This window comes from Cydia fagiglandana, chromosome 15, assembly GCF_963556715.1.
Source record: "Cydia fagiglandana chromosome 15, ilCydFagi1.1, whole genome shotgun sequence".
In the NCBI taxonomy this organism is placed as follows: Eukaryota; Metazoa; Arthropoda; class Insecta; order Lepidoptera; family Tortricidae; genus Cydia; species Cydia fagiglandana.
This window is the reverse complement of record NC_085946.1, coordinates 9642104-9654203: the sequence shown is the minus strand read 5'-3', so window position 1 is coordinate 9654203 and position 12100 is coordinate 9642104. Positions and strand designations below refer to the sequence as shown.

General features: G+C 40.0%; 2 protein-coding genes across 2 annotated transcripts in view; one reads left to right on the top strand and one right to left on the bottom strand.

The window, feature by feature from the left end:
• The window catches only part of LOC134671334 (symplekin), a 30153-nt gene extending 27733 nt beyond the window's left edge, over nucleotides 1-2420 (top strand). The window contains exon 13 of the mRNA XM_063529161.1: nucleotides 329-2420. Within this exon, the coding sequence (XP_063385231.1) occupies nucleotides 329-445 (117 nt within the window). The 3' untranslated portion in view covers nucleotides 446-2420. The remainder of the gene's footprint in view (nucleotides 1-328) is intronic.
• Nucleotides 2421-4574: 2154 nt separating this feature from the next.
• The window catches only part of LOC134671332 (uncharacterized), a 32669-nt gene continuing 25143 nt past the window's right edge, over nucleotides 4575-12100 (bottom strand). The window contains exons 17-22 of the mRNA XM_063529159.1: nucleotides 10980-11374; nucleotides 10206-10395; nucleotides 7174-7355; nucleotides 6395-6584; nucleotides 5472-5585; nucleotides 4575-4893 (exon numbers count right to left, since the gene is read on the bottom strand). Of these exons, the coding sequence (XP_063385229.1) occupies nucleotides 4823-4893; nucleotides 5472-5585; nucleotides 6395-6584; nucleotides 7174-7355; nucleotides 10206-10395; nucleotides 10980-11374 (1142 nt within the window). The 3' untranslated portion in view covers nucleotides 4575-4822. The remainder of the gene's footprint in view (nucleotides 4894-5471; nucleotides 5586-6394; nucleotides 6585-7173; nucleotides 7356-10205; nucleotides 10396-10979; nucleotides 11375-12100) is intronic.

The following is a 12100-nucleotide window of genomic DNA, read 5'->3' as shown; positions in this document are numbered from 1 at the left end:
AAAGAAATTGAATTGAAAACTATACACAAAATTGCTATCATGGCGAAGAAATTGAAATCAATATTAAAATTGAAAATAATAATAACAGAACTTGTTTACTCACTTTTCAGCGTAGAAGTAAGTACTTACTGAATTAGTAAAACCAAGCTGCCTATTTCGTAATAATATGAAACATTCAGATATTTTGTATTGAATTTTAATTGAAAGAAAATAATCTATCTTATAAAACAAAACACTTGAGAATTACAATTAAGGTTGAGAAGAATACAGATCCCAAGACCCGTCGTCGTTAGTTTATTTTTAATTAAAGTTTTAATTTTCCCTGCAGGAACAACAGTACCCGCCAGTGCCTCCACCAGGAAATCCTCTCGTAAACCCTCTAGTAAACCCACTGGGAAACCCGCTGGGAAATCCCCTGGAACCGCTCCCCCCCGGGATGGAATGACCCCGCCCCTCGACTAGCGACACTGTCAGTGCAACATGTATATAGATGCTCTAAAGTCAAAATCCATACATAAATATTACCATATGGAATTTTGTTGGATGATTCGATAGCTAAACTAATTATACTATTATGGCCCTTAATTCAAGGCAGCAGTGGTGATTTTCCTAAAACAAATCGGGGCCAAAAGGGCCATTGGGTAGGTAGTTCACCCTATGCTCGCCATGCCAATTCCAAAATGAAATGTACTAGGACTATGACGAGCACTCGGGCCGGACATATTTATCTTTGAACCTAATATGGAAAGGTGCGGGCGCCGTGATACTAATAGTAAACGTTTGTGTCTTGCATAAATAATATAGTCACAATATACACAGACAAGTTTTTTTTTTCAGTATTCTAAATATGTAGCATTTCTTAAGTGACCTGCGTAATTTGTGGGTGACCCCTGGGCTCGTTTATAATATGAACTGCTGCCGTCGTTAAACATATAGTTCTGGCAAATTTAGTAATTGTTAAAATCCGTTAATATTCGTTTGTTTTCATCAATCATTTTGTCATTGTGTTTGTCAGAATAAGGCCTGAGTTACACTTGTAAGTTTTACTTACGTAAGTAGGGACAAAGCTATTTGTTAGAATGAGATAACGATATTCATCTCTCATTCTGTAGTATAGCCGTGTCCCTACTTACGTAAGTAAAACTTACAAGTGTAACTCAGGCCTAAGGGCAAGTTGCACCAACCACATTTAACGGACTGATTAACGTCAATCAACAGTGTAGTATGAAACTTCACATACAATAAAATTTTGCGAACGCTTTAACGATGACAAACGGTTTGGTGCAACCGACCCTTAGGTCCATTTGCACCATCCCATTAACCCGGGGTTAAGCGGTTAAACCGTTAACTCAGTGTCAAATTGTACTGATAACCATGGTAACGTCAGGTTTAACCGGTTAACCCCGGATCAGTAAAATGGTGCAAGTGCGCCTTAGACACCTATTTTACTAAACAATAATTTTTAGCTTGATAAATAAGAGGGAAAATGAATATGAGACCACAGACTGTAGTTTTAAGGTTTGATTTACCACTTCAGCGTTACACTCTAGTTTTCTTTGTACTTACCATCAACTCTTACGGGAAAAAACTATGGATACATTATACCTTCTCTAAAGATATAGCGGACTTTTATAATAAACACCAGTAACATAATCGAGTTTGTGTATGACATAAAACATTCATTCCTCTCCGCACTCGCTAGTTAGAATGCTTTATATTTGACATAACCGCGATTCTGCAAGCTAAAGTATACCACGCTAAGTTTTCAAGCCAAGTGCCATGTCAATATAACACACAGGTAACATGGCGTTGCTATGGTGTTGTCACTGCTAAATCAGTGCAAACTTAGCCTGGTCGCAGTCTAAGGACGTTGTATTTTAATGTAACGTAAGGCGGCAATACAAAGTTTTTCTATTTTTAATTTGAACGTTGTTGTATAGTAAATTGGGATGAATTTTGATTGTATGGAATTTGGAATGATTATTTTGGTTTATGCAAGGTTCCAATGGGGTTGGCAGGTCGAAGTTTTTAGCAGATGGCGCCATCATAGCTTGCCCTGTCAATCTCTATAATTGTCAATATTTTGTTTTTTAATACTCTAGATGCCAGCCCTTTAAGCCAAATCTCATAGAAAAAGGGGCAATCTATGATGGCGCCATCTATGCAAACCTTTGACAGTTGCCAACCCCATTAGATTGAAACGGAGTATACGTTGTAAATTTGTAATGCACATTAGGGGGCCCTTGCGAGATAAATAGCTCTGAGATGTTTAACGGTTTACAATTTTAAACCTCACGAAACCCTTTTTCTCATGACCCTTAATATTGTTAAATGTTTCAGTAAAGGATTATGTTTTTCTACAAACTTAATTGGAATAAATAATTGTTTGTAAATATTTATAAATAAAATGTATTTTGCAATTCGTCTTTTATTTTTACTTATCTGTTTAATTGTTTATGTATCACAATAATAAATAATAAGGCATTTAATGAACTGTTATTCATTTAATCTTAATGCATTCATAAATTCTAATGTTTTTGTGTTTATACTAAACTAAAAACTAAAAGTCTATACTAAAAGGAAACATTTTCAGCTTATTATTATCACAATACTTAGTAATACTTGTTTTAACTTCGCTGGTTCTTTCCTTACAATTATAATAGCACCATATCACATGTAGAGGCTATCCGTAGTTTAAGTTTAAGCAGGTACATATGTATAAGCAGAGTTGGGCAAAATGTAATCGACTGACGATTAACGATTAAAATTAACCGACTTAATCGCGAGCAACGATTAAAAGTGACGATTAATTAATTTTAGTCGAAAAGCTCCGACTAATATTGTCACGATTAAATTAATCGTCGACTAATTACCGGCGATTAATTTTTTTAATCGATTAATTAGTTCGATTAATTTTCTCTCGATTAATTTTAGCAATAAATATGGTCTTTTTAACCGACTTTAAAAAAAGAACGAAGTGCCTAATTCGTCTGAAACATTTATAAATAATATAAGTAACAGACGAATTTTTATGTGTGTTCACTTGGAGACTATTAATTTCGACCGTCTTCGAATTTTGTTTTTGTTTGAAAAGGGATGTTTTAGAGTTCGTCCCATTTTGTTATCAATAAAATACTGAAATCGCTATAGGCATACCTAAAGCAAAATTATCATTTTTTAAAACAAACACGTGCATTTGCTCTCGAAAGGTACTTACTATTGTGCGAATTATATAGACCGGCTGACGAAAATATAATAATGGCATTTTAAGCTCTGTAGGCAATTTTTTTTGTTAAAGGTTGTTCTTATCTCGGGTTATGTTGACAGTTCTTAAGGTCGTATAACAATGGCAAATTATGGATAAACGGATTGTTATCTATTTTGCAATTTCTAGTCCTGTGTAAACAATAAAACAAACCGACAAAGAGTACGTATGCTTAATATTTTATGTCACTGTATTATATGCCACGTGTTATTAGTTTCTCAACTTACCCAGGTGTTTAACCCTTAAATGCATGATTTTGTCTTTTTGCCGGAAATTAATATATGTATCACATAATTGTTTCCTGATTCTAGGAAAAATGGTAAAAAAAATATAGCATCGATTTTTACTGCGAAATCAGTGTTGGAAGTTGCATAGGCTAAATCATATTTTATGTAAATATATAATTACATACTAGTAAGAGATATAGGAAAAATCTTACTGCCATCAGAAAGGTATACTATTTGTGATATTCCTATGATAAATTCTTGAAATATAAAATTATTACAAACCCCGAAAAATGTGCCCAAAATCACATTGTAAGTAATTACTGCATTGACAAGTTGAAACCTTATAGAAAACAACTGATAAGAGGTAAGTAATGTGTTTGCTCTTTCATACACATACGTCGTTCTCTTTCTAATTTTTATACCTGCGCTACAAGCCCTAAACCCTTACCTATAGTTCGTTTTTTTTAGCATTAGAAATTAGGTAAACAATCTTGATGTGTCTTTTAATTGAAAAACACATTTTAAAAATAAGTTACGGCAAATATGAAACAATTATGAATCTAATACGATCATCTATATTCTTCTGCTTTCGTAAGTAATAGTTACTGATTTTTAAAAAGCGTTTTTCAATTAAAAGACATTTCAAGATCGCTTACCTTCTTGCAAGTTCTTTCTAATGCTAAAAAAACGAACTATAGAGATGCCGCGCTAAGTTATCCGCATTATTATAGTAACCAATGTAACCATCTTATATTATTGAAGCACATTTATAACACTGGAATGGTTTTTAATGTGTACGCAAGAAGTTTTGATTTTTAGTTACATACAAAAATGACCACCTGTCTACTTTCAATCGAGAGTTAATCGAGAAATTTAATCGATTAATATTAAGATTAATTCAATTTCAATCGTATGTTAGGTCGACTAAATTAATCGCGATTAAATTAATCGCCGACTAATTTTGACGATTAACTTTTTTAATCGATTGATTAGTCGATTAAAAAGTTAATCGATTAATGCCCATCTCTGTGTATAAGTGAGTCGCTTAACTTCTAACTCTGGTATATCCATATGTCAGGTTATGCTATTTTAGTATTAAGAGGTAATAGGGTAGATATTAGCTGAGATTGTCGAATAGATTTACCCGATACTCGCCATGCGACCTCGTCAGGACATAAATAAACGTAAGATTTACTCGATTAAGTCCCGTCTTAGTTATAAAAGTATGGATTTACCCGAGTTTGAAGTTAAGCGACACAAGTATGCTATTGTAATTCTCCTCCCTGTGATGTTTGAGTCTTGTCTATGGAAGTATCGAGGTGAGATTCCATTATTTCAGCTTGTACATTTCAGGTTTAGGAGAAATTGCCTTGAGTATATTCTCCACGCTAAACGGCGTATCTGAAAAAAAAAACAAATTACTATTAATCTTGGCGCAAATCATATAATTCATATGTCATATTGTTCCTTTTTAGGGTTCCGTACCCAAAGGGGAAAAATGGGACCCTTTTACTAAGACTCCTCTGTCCGTCTGTCTGTGTGTCTGTCACCAGGCAGTATCTCATGAACCGTGATAGTTGTAGATAGTGTTGCCGCTATAACAACAAATACTAAAAAGTACGGAACCCTCGGTGGGCGAGTCCGACTCGCACTTGTCCGGTTTTTTACGTAAACAAATATTTTCTACGATGACAGTCACAAATATCCGATTGCAAAAGCTCGTCGTTGTATTTTTTTTAAGATTGAAAACCAACCGATAAATTTCGGACGCGACTTACTAGAATCAGAGGTATAACCTTTCTGTAAGTTCAGCTTTGGCTTACCAAACGCTTAGTTACATTCCATTGCAATGTAAGTAGGTATTGTTGATCATAGGCGCTGTTTTTTAAATATGAAATGTAATAGATGTACACAAGGTTGAAATTCCTTTCACTCCGATAACGTGACTCTTGCATTATAAATGGTGTTCAGAAACATACCAACATCGATCCACTTGGTGTCAACGTAGCCGTACTCCTTCCTGGCCTCGGCAATGGCGCTGCGCAGGGCGTGCGTGACGACCACGGCTAGCGTCAGCGCTGGCTCGCCCGTTGCTGTAACAACGGTTCAAAGTTTTAACCGTAATACCGCATACGAATATTCAACTCTTATTGACAGATGTTAAAGGTCAAATTTAAACAAATATTATTATAACATGCAGTAAGGAGTTAACAGTCTTTATCAAAAAGGCGGAAAGACTTTCATTACTGGACATCAAAGTCGTCCACTTGAACTAAGGTTCCCTCTAGGTCGTTTATCGACTGGTCGTACGGTGCCCTAATTGGTCAATCTTGTTTGGGCCTTCGTTAGCCGCGTCCTCCGATTCGCGGTTGATACTCATAAACCTTTCTGCTCCAGCGGTCATTTTTAGGGTTCCGTAGCCAAATGGCAAAAAATGGAACCCTTATGGATTCGTCATGTCTGTCTGTCCGTCCGTATGTCACAGCCACTTTTTTCCGAAACTATGAGAACTATAGTCAACAGTATACTGTTGAAACTTGGTAAGTAGATGTATTCTGAAAACCGCATTAAGATTTCACACAAAAGAAGAAAAAAAACCAATACATTTTGGGGGTTCCCCATACTTAGAACTGAAACTCAATTTTTTTTTTCATCAAATACGTGTGGTGTGTCTATAGATAGGTTTTCAAAAATGATATTGAGGTTTCTAATATCATTTTTTTTCTAAACCGAATAATTTGTGCGAGAGACACTTCCAAAGTGGACTTGGCCGCTTTTTTGCAGGTAAGTAGCATGTGCAGTTTTACTTAACAATAGACAAAGGATTAGGTAGCAGTTCGGGGCCAGTTACAAATCGACAGACTATAACAGCCGTAAAGTTCACGCGCGGTAATGTACTTACCTTTAGAGCGCAGCACGCCGGCGTTGTTGGCGGCGTTCCTCTTGAAGCTGACGCGGCAGTCGGCGGGCACGTCGCGCGCGCCGGGAGGCTTGTACGTCCACGTGCGCGCCGTGAGCAGTCGGCCCGACGCCGCGTATATTAGGTGCTCACTCGTCCATAGCCCGAGGCCCATTATGAAGGCTCCTTCGATCTGTGAAAGCAATAAATCTCTTAAAATCACAACGAACAAAATGATTGTGGACAATAATGTACAACTGTTTGGTTATTTGTTAACTCCTGTATCCTCAAGCAAATATATACTAAATACACACTTGTTATTCAGCAGTTAGGCTATGTATCCTTTATAAAATCGGCATCACTTTCCTCTCTTACCTAACCCACATCGATCATTCTAACTCCCGTAGGTATCTTAAGATAATATATTATTATGTAAAACGTTCATAAGTGCTTGTTACTAGGCCTACATGAATAAAGTATTTTTGACTTTGACTTTGACTTTATCCTCCCTCCAGCAAGTCAATCTGCGTGACGACGTAATTTCCCGTCAGGCGTGATTTTCCGTCCCTTACCTGTCCCACGTCAATCTCCGGGCTCATGCTAACTCCCGTATCCTCCAGCAAGTCATTTCGCCCGAAAACGCAATTTCCCGTCAGACGTGATTTTCCGTCCCTTACCTGCCCCACGTCAATCTCCGGGCTCATGCTAACTCCCGTATCCTCCAGCAAGTTACTCCGCCCGACGACGTCATTTCCCGTCAGACGTGATGTTCCGTCGCTTACCTGTCCCACGTCAATCTCCGGGCTCATGCTAACTCCCGTATCCTCCAGCAAGTCAGACCGTGCGATGACGTGATTTCCCGTCAGCACGTCGAGTTCTATCTCTACAGCGCACGTGCCGTACACGCTGTAGCCGACGAGCGCGTCGTTGTCCGACGTCATGGCGCTCGCTTGGAGGCTTATACCTGAGGAATAAACATATTCAAATCTTTAGAAACTACTTTTGTTTGAAACAGTTTTTGTTATGTATTTGTATAATTTTGTAAAATTACTGTCTTTGTATAATTTTGCATTATATAATGACAGTAATTTTACGCTCTTAAAACAACTCGATAACTAATTATCGAGGTAATAATTATTGATGACACGGCGGGCGATCCATATCCAATGTACAGACCACTTTATTTGTCGCAGGGCAGAATGGTGAGAAGAGACATGCATTGCCACTGGCCTAGATTTCACTGGTGGGTATGCTTAGATACATTTATGGGAACGAACAGTAATTGCATCCGAGCGAACGTGATGGCTAAAGGGCTGGAGAAAGGTTGCTGGTCCCTAGTCAGTTAGGTTCTATCTCACCTTTCCTGTAAGCTCGCTTGACTACTTCCTACCACGTGGGCTCAGCAAGTTCTACTGTCTCTCACTCTCACTAGTCATGCCTCAACATTCGTGTAGGCTCGCTTGACTACCTTTCCCTACCTTTCTTATAAGCTCGCTTGACTACTTCCTCCCACGTGGGCTCAGATAGCTCTGCCCTTGCGCGCTCCATCCGACTCGTCAGATCATTGCAAGCATCTACTGTCTCTCTCACTCTCACTAGTCATGCCTCACCTTTCTTGTAGGCTCGCTTGACTACTTTCTCCCACGTGGGCTCGGCTAGCTCTGCCCTTGCGGGCTCCATCCGAGCCGTCAGATCATTGCAAGCATCTACTGTCTCTCTCACTCTCACTGTCTCTCACCTTTCTTATAAGCTCGCTTGACTACTTCCTCCCACGTGGGCTCAGTGGCGGTACTTCCATACAAGCCCAAAAGCCGGGCTTGCCTTAGTTGCCTTACCGAAATTACGTAGTGATAAGATCAATAATCAATATAGATTATTTTTAAACCGCGCGCCAAATGAACCCGTATTATTAAATTCAAGCCACAGCGCGCGGACCGCGGCGCCAGCGTGTTGCAAAATTTTGCCGTGGCGCCTCCTCCGCGCGAAAGAAATCAGGCGTAGGATGAATATCTGCTGAGAATTCAGCTATCCTGCTCGCACTCGTCGGCTTGCGGTTGCAAGCCGACGAGTGCGAGCTTGCTTTTTCGTCCCGCTCTAGGCCGTCTAAGCCTACAAACGCCATAGAACGATGTAACTATTTGTTGGTATGTATAGCAATTTTATAAGGCGATTTAAGCCGAGCTTTTGGTGTGAAGTTAGCTGCATAAGTTCATACGGGCACGCGTTTACTTCAAGTGTATTATTATTTAGTCGAGTTGAAAGTAACGAAAGGTCAGGGTTTATTTAAGTGAATTTGAATTAAGTAGTGAATGTGGATTCGTTCATTTGTTGTGACGTTTATGTGTTAACAATGGATGAAGTTGTTCCTTGTGACGGTATGAGATGCGTCCACGTATTACTCAACGAAAGCAAGGTAAAATCCTTAAACTTTGTAGAAAAACGGGATATATATAATTTCCGCGCCAAAACCAACACCCGACTTGTGTATTCTCAGATAAGTCAGTCGCATTAAGAGAAAATTTTGTACGGCCGTTTACAAAACACAAGGATTGTTGGTTTACTCCAATTAAGGCGTAATTAGAGTGACAGAGAAAGAAGCATGCAATTTGCAAATTTCAGTGTACGCGGTAGGCCCTCTGATATGTTTGTAAAATTCTATCTAGTAGTTATGGTGGTACCTAGTATACCCTGTGCTGTGCGCTATGATAGCTCGCCGCGATACGCTAGCAAATTCATTAGAGTCCAAAGAGTGAGATTGGACATTTATTACGAAAACATATCTTTCGGCTTGCCTTACTCCGAAACTCTAGGCACGCCACTGCGTGGGCTCAGATAGCTCTGTCCTTGCGGGCTCCATCCGAGCCGTCAGATCATTGCAAGCTTTTACTGTCTCTCTCACTCTCACTGTCCCTTACCTTTCTTATAAGCTCGCTTGACTACCTCCTCCCACGTTGGTTCCGCTAGTTCCACCCACGCGGGTCCAAGCCCGTGCCGTCAGATCATTGCAAGGATTTAACTGTCTCTCTCACTCTCACTGTCCCTTACCTTTCTTATAAGCTCGCTTGACTACTTCCTCCCACGTGGGCTCAGATAGCTCTGCCCGTACGGGCTCCATCCGAGCCGTCAGATCATTGCAAGCATTTAACTGTCTCTCTCACTCTCACTGTCCCTTACCTTTCTTATAAGCTCGCTTGACTACTTCCTCCCACGTGGGCTCAGCTAGCTCTGCCCTTGCGGGCTCCATCCGAGCCGTCAGATCATTGCAAGCTTTTACTGTCTCTCTCACTCTCACTGTCCCTTACCTTTCTTATAAGCTCGCTTGACTACTTCCTCCCACGTGGGCTCGGCTAGCTCTGCCCTTGCGGGCTCCATCCGAGCCGTCAGATCATTGCAAGCTTTTACTGTCTCTCTCACTTTCACTGTCCCCTACCTTTCTTATAAGCTCGCTTGACTACTTCCTCCCACGTGGGCTCAGCTAGCTCTGCCCTTGCGGGCTCCATCCGAGCCGTCAGATCATTGCAAGTATCTACTGTCTCTCTCACTCTCACCGTCTCTCACCTTTCTTGTAGGCTCGCTTGACTACCTCCTCCCACGTCGGCTCAGCTAGCTCTGCACTTGCGGGCTCCATCCGAGCCGTCAGATCATTGCAAGCTTTTACTGTCTCTCTCACTCTCACTGTCCCTTACCTTTCTTATAAGCTCGCTTGACTACTTCCTCCCACGTGGGCTCGGCTAGCCCTGCCCGTGCGGGCTCCATCCGAGCCGTCAGATCATTGCAAGCATCTACTGTCTCTCTCACTCTCACTGTCTCTTACCTTTCTTGTAGGCTCGCTTGACCACTTCCTCCCACGTGGGCTCGGCTAGCTCTGCCCGTGCGGGCTCCATCCGAGCCGTCAGATCATTGCAAGCCTTTATTGTAGCGAAGGCGACGCACTCGCTCGTTATGCTGCCGTTGCTGGCCATGGCGTTGGGGGAGGAGAAAGTGTCGCTTCCACGGACTGATATCTACAAAAAATAAAGGATTATTGGGTGAATTAAATTTTTTATAATATCTTAATCGTCTACATCATACGGTAGATACTTTTTTAAGGTTCCGTACCTCAATAGGAAAAAACGGAAACCTTATAGGATCACCACTCGTGCGTCTGTCTGTGTGTCTGTCACAGCCTATTTTGTCGGAAACTACTGGACCAATTAAGTTAAAATTTGGTACACATATTATGTAAATTAGTGACCCTAAGATGGACTTGTAACTAAACAAATGCATTTTAAAAATGGGGGCCACTTTTGGGGGGTAGGTAAATGAGAATTTTAAAATACATAGGTTAGAAGTTATTTAAGAAAATAGCCTAAATAGAAACTAGGTACTATCTCAAATTTTGAAAGAAATACACAAAATAGTTCTTTACCTATAAATGAGAAGAAAAACCTACTAAAAATGTGCAAGCGTGAGTCGGATTTAATATACGGAACCCTTGGATCGCGAGTTTGACTCGCACTTGGCCGGTCTTTAGTTGATATGTGTTTCAATTTATATATAGATAGTAGTGTGTTACACGGATTCATGAACATTGAAGCATACTACAAACCTTATCAAGCGGCACCTTCAAAGTGTACGCGCACACTTGCGCCACTTTAGTGTTGATCCCCTGTCCCATCTCAATCCCACCGTGCGATATCACCACCGTCCCATCCGCATGGTACACCGAAATAGTCACGGGAAAGTTCCACGAATATCCAATAGGATACGACATGATAGATATATCTAACGCTCGCTTTTTCCAAGCGTTTTCAGCATTAAATTTATCTATTTCTGCTTTCCGTTCATCGTATTTAATGTCGGTTTTGAATGACAGGAGTAAGTCTTTGACGGATTCGTGTTTGGGCAATAAGTGCTGTATTTTTATGGCGGTAGGGTCCTTTTTCGTGGCGAACGCGATTCTGTGCATTATGTGCTCGAGTATTGCTATGCCTTCGGTTGTCCCTGAAAGATATAAAGCGTTAAAATTAAAGCTAAATTATAGATGGTTTAAAGACAAATGTAATATAGTGTGTATGAAATTGAAGGGATGTTTACAAAAACAACATAACTGACTACACTGGTTGACACCTGAAACGATTAACAATGTTCTTAAAAAAATGTCAACCGCTCTAAGCAGTTATGTTGTTTTTGTAAACATCCCTTCAATTATATTTATAATACCCTAAGTCCTTCCGGGAGATATTGATGATACAAGTCACACAACTAGGCACAGGCCTCATTCCATAGATGATTACCAATACGAGTACATGATATTGGAAAAGAAACTGGTTGAAAATGTACATATTGTGTGTGTTACAATCTAGTCAAGATTCAAAACATTCTTTATTCAAGCAACAAGCACTTTCGTTACGACCCGGTCCGCCATTACAAGCATGGCGAAGCCGAAGCGCCATCTACTTCTGTGACTACTACCTTCAATTTGTACTGCATTATAGGTCATAGTATTTTTGTCTATATAATATAGGTAGTACAGTCAATTGTAAAAATATGGGTGTAGCCAACATCTTCAAAAATATGTCCCATAGTTCTTAATTCGTTGACATAAGAGCTATGGGACATGTTTTTGACATGACTTGTGCACCCATATTTTTACAGTTGACTGCACATTGTCAGTATCCTAACCGGGCGCGCGACACCAGGTGTTGGAGTGCTTGTCGGTCAGCACGC